The sequence below is a fragment of the Sprattus sprattus genome, assembly GCF_963457725.1.
Source record: "Sprattus sprattus genome assembly, chromosome: 19".
Taxonomy (NCBI): domain Eukaryota; kingdom Metazoa; phylum Chordata; class Actinopteri; order Clupeiformes; family Clupeidae; genus Sprattus; species Sprattus sprattus.
The window spans coordinates 5727923-5747267 of record NC_137917.1 but is presented as its reverse complement, the minus strand read 5'-3'; the positions used below and the strand labels follow the sequence as shown (position 1 = coordinate 5747267).

General features: G+C 44.9%; 1 protein-coding gene across 2 annotated transcripts in view; it reads left to right on the top strand.

The window, feature by feature from the left end:
• Positions 1–1304: 1304 nt before the first annotated feature.
• The window catches only part of ddr1 (discoidin domain receptor tyrosine kinase 1), a 39238-nt gene continuing 21197 nt past the window's right edge, over positions 1305–19345 (top strand). For both annotated transcript variants that reach the window (XM_080858672.1, XM_080858671.1), the window contains exons 1-2: positions 1305–1711; positions 18235–18389. In XM_080858672.1, coding sequence (XP_080714798.1) covers positions 18293–18389 — 97 coding nt within the window. In that variant the 5' untranslated portion in view covers positions 1305–1711; positions 18235–18292. The remainder of the gene's footprint in view (positions 1712–18234; positions 18390–19345) is intronic.

The following is a 19345-nucleotide window of genomic DNA, read 5'->3' as shown; positions in this document are numbered from 1 at the left end:
CATATGTAAGTGCTGGTTTAAGTATCTTAAGTATCATTTTGGACAATATTAACTTTACTTATCTTTATTTGTGCATACACATACTACCCTGCCTTTACCTTTATCCCTGTCTTACATACAGCTTATAGTAGATAGTAACCTATAAAGTTTTTGTAAGCAGCATGCATAGATACATCCAACCATGCCATCTTATGGCAGACATGCAAAGAAGCCAGCACTTCTGACCCCGTTTTCCAAAGGAGAGGCCCAGCCCTCTGCTGACTGGCCATCTTTTTAACCTGTACAATAGACAGATTGCCAGTTGAAGTTTCTCTTTCTCTCACAAGAAATGGGCAAGTACTAACACATAGCCCTGTGCACTCTTTCTTTCACTCTGTCTCTATATCTACCTACCATACCTTTTGGGAACTTGACTTCATAGTTTGGTTGACAGTATTTAGACATAGCAGTTTTCTGCCTTTCAGGTCTGTTGCCTCATCCTGTTTGCATGTGAGTGTAAGTATGTTTAATAAGTCATTCTATGTAAAACACTAGATTACACAGGTATATGAATGCATTAGTTGTATTAGTCTGGACGTCACATATCCATTTTTGTCCCCCCTCACTGTGGTACTTTCAGATGTGTCCATCATTCACGCTTTATCTCCTCTCAGTTATCTCGGCTTCCTCACTGTATGGACTCAAAGTGCTGTGTTTTAGCTGCAGCATGTAAATCACTGTCATTATGGCCTGGAGGGGTAATTGTATATGGTTACAGTAGTTTGCTCTGTAATAATGTTTCCTTTGGTGTAAACGTAAAGGGGAGATCTGTGGGTGAGGTTAATGTAAAAGCAAGTAAAAGCTTTTAAGTCTCAATAACAGTAGACTGTCTCTTTGGTATTCCAAAGCTTACAGAGATGTAAACTTCCTGAAAAGATGTGTAGTGATTGTGAACTAGAAAGCGGTTAAACTGGAATTGTGCTGAAAGACTAATACCTTCATCTAACGAGACGATCAGCAATGGAAGTGCTGCATATGTATTCATATTTCAGTAATCATACATCTCAGCATCTCTGTGACAAGTCAAACCATTGCAGCCAACGTTTTATGGCTTTGAATTTAGCTACAGACCTCTAGTCAGTTCATTGTGTCCCTCCCATACGCATCACTGATTGGTGGTTGCTTAGAGGAATATGTAAAGAGTCCCCTGAATACGTTTTTTCATTGGTCACAGCCAGTGCAGTTATGTAAATGAGCACCTGGTTGCATTTGCAAGGCTCGCGAAGAAGTGGAGTGCTGAGCGGTGTTCTCATGTGCGCAGTTGGGCTGCCGGGGCTGGAGTGAAATAAGTCCTATAAAGAAACAATATAGGCTTTACAATCTGCTTCGTAACATTCTTAATGTAATTCTTTCATATTCTACCCTGCTGCGGTTTCAGCACAAAGTTTTTTCACCGGACGCTCACTATAGAGAAAGGATTTTTTTTTCGAGTTTTTGACAGTTTCTCTTTTTTTATTGCTGTTCCGTTCGATGAGGTAGACCAAGGTCGAACGCAGTGCAACAACTGCCTTTTTGGCTGATAACACCTACCCTGTCAGTTATAAGTAATTTATACATTTCTTCATAATTTTTTTCTGTGAACAAAGTTTGATCAGACTTGAGTAGCCTACCCGAAAATCTTCCTGACGTGGCTTGCTATAAGGGTCGAGGACAGCCTACGTGTGACTGTCAGGTAAGAAGACTAGTCCAGGCTACCGAAGACATAGATATTTGTCACTAAAATGTTTTAACAAGTGCTCTTCAGACCACACAAAGTCGCATAATGCTGACCTACAGCAACCAGTGTGTATTGCAATGCTGGCAACACAATGATGACTGCAAAGTCTTAAGCTTCTTAATGGCTGGCTATGTGGTATCACGAATAATTCATATGACATGCTTTACGTTAACGTCTTAAGTTATTATCGCTTGTCTGGTGTGTATGGTATTCATTTCATATCTATGTCTTTCTGTCTCGTACTCGCTCGATTGGCGTCTAAGAGTCTCGTTCTCTATATGGGAAACGGGTTTGGCTGTCGGCCACACTTACTAAGCGTATAGCGTTGCGCCTGTTTGTTTGTGGGGCCGACAGTGAGATTGTGTTATTGTCACATGCCCCAGACACTCTTCGAGGGTGAATGCGACATCGAACTTGAATGCATACGCAAGTTTTGGGGTGTAGGTTATTATTCGCTAACGGGTCTCCGGTAGCTGTGATGGAAACATGGGTTAGCCTGAGCACCTGCAAATAAGTAGCCTACCCAACTGGATACATGTTGCTTCATTCAGACGCACGTTAACACACAGTTTGCACACTGCCTGCGACATACCCCCAGAGTGAAACTCGCCAGCGCTCGAGATCTCGTTATGATTTTTCGTGGCGAAAGTTTTCCAGCATTTATCCAAATCAATGTATGCCTTTGGTACGAGTTATGAACATGGTAAGTCATAATTAATAAGTATCTGCACTCATAACAGCCTAACCATAAACCATAACAGCACTTACACTTTAAGCGCACCTCAACTCTTCCTCGGAGACGAGGGCTCGTATAACTTGGAACCTATTGAGTTTGACAATGCAGCAATTCGCCGTCGGTATATTAACATTGTTCGTGGAAGACGGCATTGTTCTCCTAACCTACATTTTATAACATCCGCTTTATCCCCAGCAATAAAGGACGCCAAACAGTAGGCTACATTTTGAAACAGGCACGACCAACGACAAACCCCCAATAGATAGGGTCATTAAAACGACAATGTTTGGGACTGGCCAATTATATCCAGGTGTCTGCTGTCGTCCTGGGGTCGCGCTTAGAGCAGTTATTAACCTGCTGACCCGGGAGTATGGCAGATGACCTTAAACCAGACCAAATCCGTCGGGTTTCCTCCCAGTGGACTATCCTTGACAAGAAACTGACTTTCTCTGGGGAGCCAATCGTGCTAAGCTTTCCCACAACATGGGAGTTTCCGAGCAAGTGTCATATAACCAAAGGAAGTTTACAAAGTTGTATTTCTTTAAGTGTCTCATGGGATTTCTTTGGCCATGAAAGTTCATATTGAATTCATTTTTAAGTGTGACAGTCATGAGGGGGGAAAATGTATGACTTTGCCCAAAGGCACCAGCTGTCTTGGAGATGTGATAATGAAATCGCTATGTTGGGAGGCTCTATGTTCTCCTGCACAGAGACTTGTATGAATAAGCCAACAAAAGCTGAATACATTATATGCTCACCCCCCACCCTCTCTCTCTCTGCGTGTGTGTGTGTGTGTGTGTGTGTGTGTGTGTGTGTGTGTGTGTGCACGCATGAAAGAGATAGAGGGTCCATAGCCATGGGGTGGTAATAGATCTAGATGGCGTGTTTTTTGCATTGTGCCGGAGTTGTTTCCTAGTGGTTTTGCTTGGAGGTTGCCATTATTATCTCCTACTGAACTTACATTCTTACGTGCCAGCACAGACACAAGCTCCAGTGCCAAATCATGGAGGGATTCTTTGTGTTCAGACTGGTATAATGCTAGGAGGCCTGAGTAGGCATGTGGCAACCAGGTGGTCTGGATGTAGTTTACAGACATACGGAGATGATACCTGTGGCCAGTGACTTCATTTGGGGGTCAGCAGTTGGGTTAGCCAGTGTTTTGTTGAAGGTGATGCTTGTCTGCGTGTCCAGTTGGAATTTCTCTGAGTTGATGGGTTTTTCTCTGAGTGTTGAAGTCATCTCCAGCAGCAGCTTGGGAGACAAAAGACCTTTGGATAGATGTAACTGAGGATTGGCCAACAAAGGGTATCCTTGCTATGGACAAGCAGGCTGATTGGGGTGGGATGGGGTGTGTGTGGTATGCTCTGGCCAGAGCTTTGTCCACAGATAAAAGGCCATAAATCTCTGTCTCTCATTCCCTTATCCCCCTCTTTCAATTCAATTGAGGGATGAAGCATTGCTGAAATTCCTGCAAGTGACGGCTATATTGTATTGCAATCTGTGCATTAGGATGCTAATGCACTCCATCTGGGCAATTGGCTTTTCATTGTTTTGTGACAGAGATTGGATGAGTGAGAAGGCACTGATTATACAGACAGAATAGCTTTTTGGTACATCCCACCATTTCCAAAGGCAAGATTTAATACACATTTTACTTTATTATTTTGTGCAGAATAACTCAGGAAAACTTTAACATAATTGATGTTTTTGTTACCATTATCCTCTATACTGTATATACAGTGGTGGCCAAGATTATAAGAACACTTGGATGTTTCAGTTGTTTTTGTTGAATTGGCCATTCAAATACCCATCAAATGAATGAAATCTGCATCTACAAAGTCATCAATATGCTCTATAAACCATAGAACAGAGCCATCATAAGGAGATTTAGGTAATTAGCTAGGCCTATTTCACTGTCGATGTCACTGTCGATGTCACACAATCATGTTCCTTTACAGAATAAGCCAAATTACTTGGGTAATCACTATAAGGTGTGATTGTGGTTAAATTGATGGTAATGCGAGAGTCTTAGGACACAGCTGTGTGATTGTTTCGAATGTACAAGGCCTATTCTGCTCAATAAGTGATTGGTAACATCAGGGTTTTGTCACTGAGGCCACACCACCAATTGGTATAAATTCAATGCCTCTTGAAGTAGTCTTGAAGCACATGCTGCACATGTAAAGCATCTTAAAATTCTCAGTCTTAAGGACCAAAGAAAGACCTCACGAGAACTGTGACGAGATCAACACCACAATGACTAATGGTGCAGCAGTGTCCCAAGAACTGTGCATCAGAAACTGGGAGAAGAAGGACTTGTTGGCAAAAAAACATTACTGAAACCATTCCTGAAAGAGAAATATAGATTGAAGATAAAATGTGCAAAATAACACAAAAAATGGACAAAGGAAGATTGGTAAAGTGTTGTGGACTGATGAGTCCAAGTTTGAACAGTTTAGTAACATGCAAAGAGTGTAAGTTTGGTGGAGGGAAGGGGAGAGATATAAAATGAGTGTGTCTTGCCAACAGTTAAACACAGAGGGGGTAGTATTACGGTGTGGGGTGCCACTTCAGCCTCAGGAACAGGTGACTTTGTGAAAATGTATGGTATCATGGATAATAGAGTATACCACAACATTCTGGTGATGCACAGAATACCATCTGGGAGTTGTCTTATTGGGCCTGGATTTATTTTCCAAGAGGACAATGACCCTAAACATTCTTCTTACTATTGCCAGAACTACCTGCAACAGAAGGAATCTGCTGGAACATTGAAAATGATGGACTGGCCCCCTCAAAGTATAGACCTCAACCCCATTGAGCAAATTTGGTGCTAGTTGGAAAATAAACTGGACAGATCTATTGTGCATTCAAAATAAAGCTTTTGGCTTGAGTTGCAGAAGGCATGGCATAACATTAGTGTTGAAGTTCTCAGGAAATATACTGAAACTTTGCCAGAGAGATGTGCTGCTGTAATTGCTGCAAAATGTGGACATACCAAATATTAAAGTTCAAGGTGGATAAAACAGTAGGATTCACTTAATCTGATATTTGTTTTGCTCAGAGTAAACATCTGCATGTTTCGTGAACATTAGGAAAATAAATCTTCAGATCTATCAGGTGTTCTAATAATTTTGGCCACCACTGTACATGTTAGTATAGATACGTATATAATATAATATAACTTCACTGAGCTTCATAACCAGATTCACCATTAGTGCAATCAAATCTCAATACTTTTGAGAGCCATGCATTTAGAAACACAGTGATTGTATTTGTAGCTCCAGACATTTCTCATTAACACACTTGTTTCTTCCCAGATGTTTCCGTTATCTGTAAACTGATTAGATAGTGTGTGTTTGCACTCCTAGTGATATCCTGACCTTTACCGGATCTCTTTTTTTCCATCTCCCAGTCTGGAGGAGCTATCCTCCCACTCCCTCTCAGACCACTCATTCACTCGGTTGCTGGCAGGCTGGCGCATTTCTCTGTATTCAATATGTCTGTCTGAGCTCCCACTAAACTCAAGGGCATCCTTGGATTGCCGATGAGATGTTTTCCATCTGTTCACATTGAACTGTGCCACTTATTGCTTTGCCCGTGCTGAGAGAAATGTGTAGCAAGAGTCTTGAAAGAGCAGAAGTTACTGATTTACGCAGGTAAACAGGTCCGAATAAGGAGGCCATTTGTGCTTGGCGCAGATAAGAGGCAGAGGCCAGAAGGCATTTGCGTTTAAAAAGGAGCTTTCCTTCTGTTAACCTGAGGTTAATAAGTTCTTAACAGCGCCATTCTTCTGGCTCTGCTTTTGGTGCCTAATCATTTTGGGTCTTTGACTAGCACAGAGGAGAGTTTATTTGAGTATAGGCTACTGGTGGTTTATTTACAGCTTCAAATGTCATCAGCAAAGTCATAATCCATGCTCGCAGTGCATCATTCCATGCAATAAATGCATATTAATCACCACATGGAAAGTCACCATATCTTTTCCTTGCTTCTTTGGTGCTTAATATAAAACAGTAGAAATCATATTTCTCAGCTATATAAGCATAACATTGTTTATATGCTGCTGTGTAGCGCCCTGCAGCTGCTGAGTATAGCCCAATTGTTTCTTACCATAGCTGAGACAGATGTAATTTCATAGCCAGTGTTGTCTGTCAGATCTTGTGTTATTGGCGTAACTATTGCTAACTGTGGCCACCAGAACTACACAAGCAGGTATTTCGTCATGCCTGCCCTAAAACAAATTATGCATTTAAAGATAAACACTTTCAAGCAGGAAGGAAATAGTGAGTTTGTTTATCTCTGGCACGCTAAACCAATTTCCCTGGAACGTCTAGACTTCAGAATCCAATTTCAGCCCTGTTTCCCAGGAGTGTGTAGCTTTTAATGATGCTCTCCGTCTGAGGAGAGACTGCCAGTGAAGGGGAGATTGATGGGAACCTGTTGCCTAATGAATATACATGGATCTGGAGCTTCCTTTGCATGTCACTTGGTTCCAATCTAATTCAAACTGATTTTCTCAGCCCTGTCTGATCCTCCTAACTCCCTCGGAAAGCCACCTTGACTTCTCTCTCCCTCCTTCTGTCTCTCTCTCCTCTGTCCTCCTCTGTGCCCGTCCCTGTCAAGCAGCATACCTTTGAAGACGTCATTGATCATCTGTAGCAATCTGTCCCTCTCCATATCTTGCTGTGTTCATCTTCTCCACAGCCTCTGTCGCTTCGACCCTCTCTCCATCCTGCTTTGAAGAGGCTGATTATCATTCGTCTGCCTTTCCCTCATCCCTCTCTCATTCATTCTCCCCCCACCCCAACCAACGATATTAAGACACGCATCCAAAATATGCCTTTGCCTCACCTACACATGCAGATGAAGGGCCCAACAAGAGCCACTAATCAGTATGTATTGATAGTTAGCTAATGTGAATTCATGTTAAGTTTTTTGGTTTGTCTACACAGTGTGGTCTAAGCACAATGATAATTTCTTCCTGGAAAAAATGTTGTGCAAGTCACAACATTGTACCGTACTAATTACCTTTGATGTTATTCTATTAATTATGGTTGAATGTCCCTAGTAGAATTATGAATCATCCACCCAAGGATGTGCCTACACAGGTTTCCTGTGAGGTGTCTATCGTGGATCTGTTTGCTTGTCCACTACGTAGTCATTGCACCTGGTTATTTAAACAAAATTCTCCTAAATGGCTCAATTGATTGTGCATCCTCAGCATTTTAGTGGAAAAATCCCCACACATCAGCAGAGAGGGTTTTCATGAGCCTTCACATGAGCCTCTGGCTAATGACCAGGACATGGCTGCACAGTTCTGCTGTGAAGCGAAGACCAAGGCTGCTTTTAAACTGGTTCTGCTTCACTTGGTGGATTTGGTATGGAGGTCTGGGGAGGGAGTTAACACAGGCAGAATGCTAACACCTCTCTTGGCATTTGTCAGAAGGGAGATATTGGAAGAAAATATGGATTTTGTTTTCCCTCCAGCTGAAGTGAAATATTTGATGATGAAGAGCTTCATGGGAGCACCAGCGCAGCAGGCTCCTCCTGCACCGCTCCTCTCACACCTTGGTGTGTTATTTTGTAGCATTTAACCAACACACAAAGACCCATGTGGGAGCCTTCAAGTAATTACTCTTGGCTTCTGGCAAACTTGGCTGGGCTTTTGAAAAGCTTTTCATTAAAAAAGGCGATGTTCCGAAGATCAAAGCTGAAGGCCTCTTAATTTGACTGCTCATTTTTACGTCTAAATTTTCCTGTTTAACTACATCCATGCCCAGAGTGCTAGACGTCCCAAGAACGACGTCACCCGCTGCCTTTTTTAACTGATTCAGAAGAGCATGTAAAAATAGTTGGAGGAAGTTTTTCTGTGAAGTCTAATACAACACTTCGTAACAGGCGGCCATTTTTTCCACCCTGAGGGGATGAGAAGAAAGAGTAAGTGAGAGAGAGAGAGAGAGAGAGAGAGAAAGAGAGAGAGAAAGAGAGAGAGAGAGAGAGAGAGAGAGAGAGAGAGAAAGAGAGATTTTTTTTTTTTTTTGATTTTGAACAAACTTTTTATTGTGCAACAGTTACAAGTTACCAAACAGATCCTTTCACCACCACCTATACACACACCACAGTAAAGAAAACAACACAAGCACAACAGAAAGGAAAATCAATACTAATTCTGAATTTAACAACATTTCATTTGACCACTCCTTTTGCAGTTAAATACATGCGGAGGCGTGCAACCTCCTCCTCATCAAAGGCACCCTCTCTTATATAACAGGCAACATCATTAATCAACCGAGACCGCTTTGGAAAAAAAAAACCAATGTCAACGTTTTTTTCACCTTTGGTGTTATGCAGAAAGCGACGGATCTCCGTCGCTTTGTAATACACTGGAAAACTCACCACTGACCCGTCAGACCCCACAGACCCATCTTTATTTTCATCACTGTTAACCTCTGCCTGATCCACCAATTTCCTCTTCAAAGCTGGTTCTTTGAAACGTCTCTCCGTTTCCATCGCTGCTACCACATCCGACACTGCTATACCAGTCTTTTCCTCGCGAGAACCAGAGAGTTCTGTGACTGAGTCAAGGGAAAAGAGCTCAGCCACCTCGCCAACTGTCAAAGCAGCCTCCTTCAAAGGCCGGTCATACACCACAGGTTCCGTAACGACAGGCTCCGCCGCAACAGACCCACCCGCCGCCGGCTCACCAGCCGGAGGCGCTGGGCGGTCCGACACGACAGGGCCAGCCAAAGGGACGTCGGTCAAAAGGCAATCAGGTGCAGGTGGATCCGAAGCGGGAGAATCAGCAGGGGTTCCTGCAGTTTCCTCCCCTTTTTCCGGACAGGCTCTCGCCAGGTGCCCTAATCCCCCACACCTGTAACACTTCATCATGGAAGTTGACGTAGCAAACACCACATAATCAAAACCCTCTACTTTAAACTTGAAACTAAGTTCGAGGTCAGCCTGTCCATTTTTCAGGACCATGTAAACCTGTCTTCTAAAAGACACCATGTGCTTAACCAGGGATGACTTGCACCCCAGGTAAATTTTCCTAATAGGGGAAACTACCTTTCCAAAGCGAGATAACTCGCGTGCAATAACCTCGTCTTTAATAAAGGGAGGGACATTAGACAGTGTGATTTTCCTCGCAGGACTACTGAGAGGAAGAACGGGCGTAAATTCGCCCCCAATAGTAATGCCATGTTTAGTGACCTCGTGGGCCTTATCGATTGAACTCAAAAATAAAACAATTGCCTGGTTCATTTTCGAAGCAGAAACTACATTTTCGTAGCCTACTATCTTCCCCATAGCTAGACTTACATCCTCAATGCTAAACTTTAAAGATTCAATTTTAACGCCATGTCGGCGGGTTAAATATTCAAAGTCCATTGTTCCCCGAGGTACCACGCACCGGTAAGCCGGTCAGCACCTCCGGGAAAAAACAGCCAAAGACACAAAATAAGTAGACCACCTAATGGTCAAAACTAAAGCATATATACACAAATAGACACAATACAAACACGCAAACAAAGTAAGAAGAGTTAGAACGCCACAGACGGCAAACCTGTCGCACTCACACTCAACGCGCTCCAATCACTCGCTCAGGAGCTCACCAAAAACACGTCCACTCAGTTCGAGAGAGAGAGAGAGAGAGAGAGAGAGAGAGAGAGAGAGAGAGAGAGAGAGAGAGAGAGAGAGAGAGAGAGAGAGAGAGAGAGAGGAGAGAGAGAGAGAGAGAGAGAGAGAGAGAGAGAGAGAGAGAGAGAGAGAGAGAGAGAGAGGAGAGAGAGAGAGAGAGAGAGAGAGAGAGAGAGAGAGAGAGAGAGAGAGAGAGAGAGAGAGAGAGAGAGAGAGAGAGAGAAAGAGAGCAAAGTGAAGGAGAAGTTGGCATACAGCAGAAAGGAGAGGGAGAGTGTGTGTATGTCGAGGTGTGTTTGTGTTCGGGAGAGTTAAAGGCATAGGAGATTTGTTTTTGCCTGAGGGTTGTAAGGTTGATGAGGTTGCACATACGTGCGTGACAGATTGAGTTTCCCTCAGCTTCCCTGCTTCTAGTGTACTTTCAGCAGTTCATACTGAACAGAGGTTGGGTGGGGGGGGGTTATGCGTGTGTGGAGATTGCCAGTTGAGATATGTGCGGACCCACAGTTAACTTTGTTTTTCTCTTTGATACATAGTTGGCACTCTGCTTATTTTTGCCCAAGCTGTTAGTTCCTCAGGCTTTGACCTGAAGACAGGGTTTTCAGTCTCTGAGCCAACTCTCACTCGCCTGTCCCCGCAGTCATTAGAATAGAGGCTTTGGGCTTGTGGATCTGGGCTGCCTACCTGTAAAGTCAGCTGTGTGTGTGTGTGTGTGTTGGATTTCACATGCACAAACCTGATCGGTCAATCTGTCATTTAGATGATGATGGAAAGATCATGTTTCTTCCACCTCTTTCTCTGGCATAATGCTGAGCTTGGCATAAAGGATCTGGCCTAAACCAGCTCCTTGATTCTTTTCGTTTTTCTTTTCCAACCACCTTTTCCTACTCCTCCCTCTACTCCTCCCTCTCCTCTCTTTATTTACCTCTCTTTCAGCAGTTCTCATTTCCCCTCGCTTTCTTTGTCCAAAGTGCACCTCAGCATTTCTTACAAGCCTCATTGCTGTGAGGTTTCTTTTCTTCCCCTTTCTTCACTCTGTCTCTCTCTTTCGTTTTCCCCCTCCTCAGCTGATCGTTTTCTCACTGGTCATTGTGAGAGTCACAGAGGTCTGTCACATATTTCTCCTCCCCTCCTCCTCTTCCTTCTACCCTCCATTCTCTCACCTTTTCAGAGCCAGGTAACTTTTCACGGCCGACAGCAAATTAAACTGGCTGCAGAAGGTGATGTACATCCCAAGTCTCCCATGACCTCACATCTCCCCGTCAGGATCCACCAATCTGCTGTGTAGCTCTTACTGCAGGCGTCTTGATCTTGTTCCTTGCAGTTGACCTTGAGTTGAGAGGATTAATCATCTTGTTTAGCTGTTATTTCCGAGAAATACCATAAAGTCTGTATGAATAGTTTAGCCACGTCTGTTGGAGACGTACGAGACCCGAGGTGTCAGCAGCCACAGTGTCCAAGAGAACTCAGATGAAAGACTCCTGCCGTGATTAATACAGGGATGAGGAGCTTTGAAAAAGTCTTCAGATCTCCCACCCACCCCTCCTCCTACTCATTCTCAGGTAGAATCATAGAAAAACACAAACACCCCCCTTCTGAAATGATCCCAGTGTGGCCGGAGGCGCAAACTCATGAGAGGCAGAGGCAGGCACCTGAGCGTGTACAGGCACGGACTACCGCGGCCCGCAGGGGAACTCATGTGAGGCGAACTCGTGTTCTGCACAGCCTCAATCAGGCTATCCGTGGGAATGCAGAGCAGTTAGCCGCTGCCGTTAAGGTTCGACAACAACAAGACTGTCCTGTTCTGGTGAGCATGAGGTGCATGAGGACGTGTTTAGGCCTGGGATGCGTTAGTACTACGCGTGGGGAAGAAGTGCCGTGCTTGGCCGTACTTCTCACGGCTGTTTTTGCCCTGAGGAAGAACCCTCAGTCATATGAGATATGAGTCATATGACAAATAAGGACCTTTGTGTATTGAGAGATGATACAGTATCTAGGTACTTTGCGCCACGATTGCTTTTAAGAATTATTGGCTACCAGTTTCAACATTTCTGGTTTGACTTCTTATATGCCTCTCTGTGTTATAAAGGTCTGGTTACCTCAAAACAACACATGCTTGAGCTGAAGAAACTGAGACAGTCAATCCTTCTGCTTAATACCCAACCGGGAGCGTTTCAGAAGCAGAGCATTTTTCCTGCCGGACTTGCTGATGTGGTCATTTTTCCTTCATTTATGTGCTTCTACCAAGTAGGCTACGTAGTTAAATTCGTTTTTTTTTTTCTGTTTTGATTGTGCATCTTGTTGCTATTTCCTACTTTATTGTGTAAAGTTATTACAGTTAAGTCCACTTATGAACAACATGGAACAAAGATTTGAGGCTGTGTTGTTTTGCACTTGCATTTCTTCTCCTTCTTGAAAGACTTGTGGGTCTTCCGTCACAGAAACGACTTCTGTCACAAATAGACTTGGCACGTATTTTAAGCAAAGTTAAGCGGAGAGTCGCTCCTGGGACGCTTCTGGGGCGCTTCTGATACGGCACATCTGGTGGAGTCAGAAGCGTTGTCTAGAGTGGCCACGATCAGCTTCGCACAGCCACACCCGGTGAACTCTGGGGGTAATGCACTCTGCCAGAGTACATCCATTTTGTTCTGCTAATTTTGAGAACTTTCTGTAAGTACATAATGATGCACTGGCCATAAAAAACTGAGTTTATTTTGCTCAACGGCTTGCCTGGCTGCAGTATTGATGAAGTAATCTTCATTATAATATCCTTGCATAATCTAAGAGCAACAAGTGTAACCCACGAAACTCTATCCCCTAAATCATTTCAGTTTGTTCCTTCTAAAATGCACTTGCCCGTTGATGTGCTGCACTGTTGCGGTTAATGGTGTGGCGCTGGCAAGTGTACTCAGTCCTGCTGCCAGAGCACAGTGACGTATTGAATGTTGAATTGGGGCAAGACACAGACAAGCGCAGCCAGTCTTATGACTCATCTCCCTCTTGCTCAGCCTGATCTGTTACTGGAAGTGTTTGTTTAACCCCCACTTTCTCCTCCCTGGTTTTTTTTGCAACTAGTTTTCCCTAGCGACCCTCCAGAGTGTGTGGTGACTAAGACTCAGTCTTCCTTCTATTATGTGTTTGCTGAACCGGTCAGATTCTTTGCCTCTGACTATGACTTGCATGTTGTTTGATGTGGCACGAAAGGTGTGACTCACCGCAGAGATGACCGGGCTATTGCTAAGAGCAGTCCCTTGGGTACCCCAGGCGCACACACAAACACACACACACACACACACACACACACATACATAAAACTCTCACAAATTCTAATTATAGAGGTTAACATCATAGTGTGACTTCTCTATGACTCTGCAGCAAGCAGCAGAGGTGCAAGGTACCAGATCCTCATGTGACTGCCTACCGTCGTGCCAAGTCTCACAAGTCCTTGTTCCTGTTTTCCTTTGTGTTCATACCAATATTTGAAAGAAAGTGAGTGTACATGCGTGTGTGTGTGTGTCAATGTGTGATTCTTGGGATGACTGTCTGTTTGTGTGTGTTCCTGTCTGAGTTTAATGCAGGAAACATAGGTGACTTGGCCATGAAGACAGTCAGGAAAAGAAAGAAAGAAGAACCAGTTAGGAAACAAGCCCCTAGCCTCACCACTAGTGTCTCCTGCCTTAGACAGTCACACTCCAACTGCTCTAACGTCCATGACCTCTGACAGTCTTTTTCCTGAGGAGTAACCACAATGCTCGGCCTACGTGCACATCCGGATACATCCAAACAAAAGACTGGCCGTCCTCTTCTTCCCCTCGTGGCGATTACTCATGTCCTCCCCAAACTGCCTACTCCGCCTGCTCCTCTCTCTGATGAGTCCGTGCGGGTGGTGGAGGGGCCTTGGGTGTTGTTTCAGAGAGCTGGCCTGGCATGCAGGACTCTGGAGCGGTCCCAGCTCACAGCAGCAGCACATGCAGGCTGGAAATTTGGAAGTGAAGCACTTTAGAGGCTCCACATCTGGGCAGTCAAAGGCTGGGGCAAGCGGCCCGACCAACATGGCAGCCGCGGCCGGTGCACACACAGTCACTGATTCACCAGGCTGTTAAAGCTGTTTGCATTGGCCGTGAGTCGGGTAGTTAAGTATTTAGCCCGGCTTCATGAAATCTCTCCCTCCCTCTGCTGCAAAGATTGGGGCCCCTGAGGGCCAGAGTTAAGGTAGAGTTATATACTGCAGAATAAGGAACTTAACCAAACACCAAACAAACAGCCCTAGCACATTTTATTAGTAGTGACAGCTAAAACCGGTGAGGTCAGTGTTGGACAGACTGAGAAGGCTGAGTTCAGCCACACCTCCCAAATATTCTTCACTCAACATGGGTCCAGGAAGAACGTTGTCTTGGAAACACTGGCCCTCATTCTCGACAGCAGTTGGAAGACTTTCAGAAGGATTTTCTTCTGAACTCCACTTCGGTTGATTTAGGAAAATATTTGCCATTCTCCATAGTTTTTTCGTCTGCGATTTCTTCTGAACTTCAGAAGACTTTCAGAATGCGAAATTGCAGTCGTAACTCTTCCGGAATCTTCTCAAATGCGATTCCACGGGGCCCTCTTGTGGTAATTTGAGAAATTGCGTTGAGGAATGACATTTGAAAAAACTCTGTGTTAAAAGGGTTAACAGTTGAATTTGTGAAAACCCGTTGGTGATTGGGTTCACGTCAACTCTACAGACATCCTCGGATTAAAATAATTATAATAATAATAAATACGAGAATATTTGTATCATTAACAATTATGTTTCACATTCATAGTCATGATTCTACGAGGTAGTATTTATTGTTACACTAGGTCTCTTAGCTTGACTGTTCTCTCCCTTGTACGTCACTTTGGACAAAGGCGTCTGCTAAATGACTGAATGTGAATGTACACAAACAGTGCAAATATATAAATAAATAATAAATACATAAACACTAAACCCAATCTCTAAGAACTATGACATGCATTTACTGCATTTTATACTCCTACTCGTGACCTGTCTTCACACTTATGGTGGCTATTTTTAAAAAAAACGGACTTCGGAAGTTCAACGTAATAAAAGATATCCACCTAATTAATGAACACCTGTTAAGAGTTGCTTTCGTGTGGATTTGGGAGATTCCGACAGCACCCTTGGCTATGGCTGCGTGCCCTAATAAGGAGCTGGCGGGGCGTGTATGTATGGAAATCCACTTTCACGAGAACGTTTACCTTACGTTGTTTTTACAAAGTCGCGTAAGAAACATTTCTGAAGAATTACAGAAAATGGTCGAGTATGAGGGCCACTGTTTTTACTGTGAGGGGTCTCTTTATTAAAGTACCATCAAAATCTGCTCACCTGTGGCGTGGAAGCTCAGATTTTGTCTAGCCTGAATGGGCTGATGTGTTATTTGAGCACAAGTTGTGATGCCCAGTTTGTGTACAGTTTCCCATCTGTTTCTGACCATCCAAGCAAGTTGGCGATTTGGCGCACAGAAGGGCCTCTTCCTAACGAGCCAGACACTATTCAGAGTACATCTGTATTATGAGAATATTTCCCTGCGGAGTAAGGACCACCATGTTCGCTCTCTCTCTCTCTCTCTCCCCCCTCCCTCTCTCCCTCTCCCTTCCTCTTCTCTCTCTCTCCCTCTCCCTTGCTCTTCTCTCTCTCTCCCATCCTTCTCTCTCTCTCTCCCATCCTTCTCCCTCTCTCTCGCCCTCTCTCCCTTCCTCTTCTCTTTCTCTCAGCCTGCGCCACTGTTTCTGTCTCAGTGGTCCTGTTGTCTAGGAGGCAGGCAGCTGGAGCGCTTAGAGTCATTAGCGCCTCAAGAGTCCAGGCCGGCTGATGGCCAGAGTGGGATGTCATCCTGATTGGGACAGGCTCGCTCGCTGTTCAAACAAAAGCCAGTGGGGCCCAACTGCACCCCGAGAAACTGAAGAGGGGGCGGGGGGGGGGGGGGGGGGGGGGGGGGGGGTTATGGCAGGTTCTTTGTGGGCTGTTGTTGGAACGTGGTCGCCATTCTCTGAAGCACTAGAGTTTGTCTGCCGTGCGTGTGAGGGTGTGTGTTTTAGATTATGAAGGTGTTATTCTTAATACTCCACTGGAGGGCCAAGTTTTCTCTTCTTCTCCTCTTTCTTCTCTCTCCCTGCCTCTATCGCTCTCTCCTCAGGCTTTTAGGCAAACAGTGAAATGGTATGTAACCATTGCAAGCACATTTCTTCCTTGTTAGGGATTGTGGTGGAAGACCCCATGTCTACACATGCTCTGCTCTGGTTGTCACGGTTACTCTGTGTGTACGTGTGTGTGTGTGTGTGTGTGTGTGTGTGTGTGTGTGTGTGTGTGTGTGTGTGTGTGTGTGTGTGTGTGTGTGTGTGTGTGTGTGTGTGTGTGTGTGTGTGTGTGTGTGTGTGTGTGTGTGTGTGTGCGTGTGCAATGTAAACAGATCTGTTAGGGTCCTGATCTCCGGTTTAGCTGGACTTCCGTAGCCAACTGTAATAAACCAAGTCCTTGTATTTCAACACAGTCATTTGGCAATCACTTTTCTTCAACTCTTTTCATTCTTTCTTTGTCTCTCTCTCTCTCTCTCTCTCTCTCTGTGTCTGTTACATGTGAAAGTCTTTGTTGAGGTGTTTTCTCAAAACAAAACACCTCCCCCTCCAATTTCTGAACACTTGCTCCCTGTGTCTGTTGCCTAGCGCCTGTCTCTAGTTCTGGACAGCTGCACTGGCTGGCAGTGTCTAAAATCTCTACTGTGTGGAGTAGACACACACACAAACACACATACACATTCACTCATGCACATACCTTACACCACAGACGTTAACAGCACTTTATCCAGCACAGACACACACATAGGAAAGAGTGCTAGTCACAGACACATACATACATGGCATGCTGTTGCCTTCCTTCATTCCTGCTTTCACCCAGCCTCTATCTTCCCATAAGTCTTGTCTTTATCTCTTTTCCATTGCCCTTTCAGCCATGGATCCCGTCATGTCCATCTGTTCCAACCTCCACCCTACACACACACACACACACACACACACACACACACACACACACACACACACACACACACACACACACACACACACACACACACACACAAACATACACACTCCTCCTTGTCTGTACAGCTGTGTGTCAGCTGTCCTGCTCTCTCAGTGAGGCGGTGAGGGTAAGAGAAACACAGGGGGCTCACAAACTGGCCTGTCCCTCTCCTCAGGGCAGCTGTCACCCCCGTCGTACCCCTCTCTGCCCCACCACCCCACCCCCAGCCCAACTCCATCATTACACCCCTTTACTCCTGCCGAAGGGCCTTGAGGCAAGCCTCGACACCACCTCACCCAACCCCACCCCACCCCAGCCTCAGCCACTCCTCTGCCCTTGTCCTGGTACCCCTCAGCCCCTCCGTCTGCATCCACACCCACTGCTGCACTGCCAACCATCTTAAGCTTGCCCTCCTTGTGGCCTGCCTGTCAGCAACACAAACATGGCTGCCACATTTTCAGCAATTACAGAGTAGAGTGTGGATTAATTATCTCGGGAGACATGATGAACTTTGCAAGCATTCCTCCTCGCCTCTCCAGCCCACGGTGGTCTGAAATGTGGTGCTAGTATGCATGGTAGCCAGGCACATCACACTGCGTCGGGTGGTCAGGATGTAGCAAATAAACAAACTGACTTTAAAGCGGCTACCACAGCAGGTATCAGATGCAAGTGATGAATGGTGATTTCACCCAGGAAAGCTCTACAGGGAGTATTATGCACAAAGCAAACAGGCTTGGATTTTATTTTTTTATATCACCTTTTTTTTCTGCTGGCTTGATTTTGGACATTTTGTTCATGCGATTTTCGCAGAGCGCACCTGGGGAACGGAGGCAGGGTAATGTTTTCAAAGAGGCCTGACAAGAACAAATGAGATGTCAGGGCCCATTATGGGCAAGCCGTACAAGACGGTGCCGGGTGTTCTAGTTTCAATTCATGACATGACCAGTTCATTTAGAATGCAACATTCACGAAGCCCTCCATTAGCGCTTGGTACATTAATCACCTCTAACCCCTCTCCTCCATCTTCTGTCTCCCTCTCCTCAGGTATGTCTGTAGCAGTTAGTGAATCTCCAGACAGGTAACTTGGTGAGCTGTCGCTGCCATGGCAACGCTGAAGCTGCAGTTGTTGCCTGTCATCGCCGTGGCCCTGTGGGCTGCCTGGGCGTCGGCACAAGATCACGAGTGGCACTTTAACTCAGGTAAGCTTCTCCACAAGAGCTTTAGTGTAATGTCTGTCTGTGGAAGGGCACAGTATATAATGAATGTGTGGGATTGATCTGCGGTGCAGACAGCTTTTCTCCTTAAGTGCTCACTTTTGTTTCTCCTGGTGTCGTCCCAAAAAAGCAAATCCTCCTGGCCAAGAAGGGAGTAATAGTTACTTCCAATCTGATATATGAAGCTCATAACTCTTCTTGCTTTCGTGGTAAATTAAAGGACCTTGAATGTGATCCATTTGTGCTTTTATCATCATTTTCTCTGCATTGTTCTGGGATTGCGGTGGGAACTCCTGTTAAATATAAAGAACAGATGATCCCAAGCCTACAATAATAGAGCTGGTGCAAACAAAGGCTCGGCCGTGGAGCTGAATCTGTAGACACCACCACCAACCTGTAATTATGCAACAGCACGTCACATACAGGATCCCTTTGACTGATGGGTCTAAAGAGGGGACCTACTCGTACCAGCTCACCCGTCTGGACTGGCACAGAGCGGGAGTCTGTGAGTGACACGGGCAGGACTCATTTATTAAATAGGAACTCATCCTCGTCCAGAGGGAAGGGGAGATGAAACACTCCCCACACCAAAAAAATCTTATCTGCCATAGAGAGAGATGTGAAGGGCCACAGATGACAGACATAGAACAGAACTGTGCCATAGTGATATGTCTGCAGCAGTGCAATGTGCAATTTCCAAGCCACTTGCCAGATTTCGTTTTTTTAAGATATCTATATTACAGACACACTCTCTCTCTCTCTCTCTCTCTCTCTCTCTGTGTCTCTCACGCACGCACACACTGATGTGCTCATACACATAGATACATAGGCATGTGTGTATGGAGATGTTATGCAGAGCATACGGTATTGTTCAACTTTAGGATTAGGGTTTTTTATGGATGAAGGGAAGGAGGAGGGGATCAGAAAAAAGGAGGAAGCGA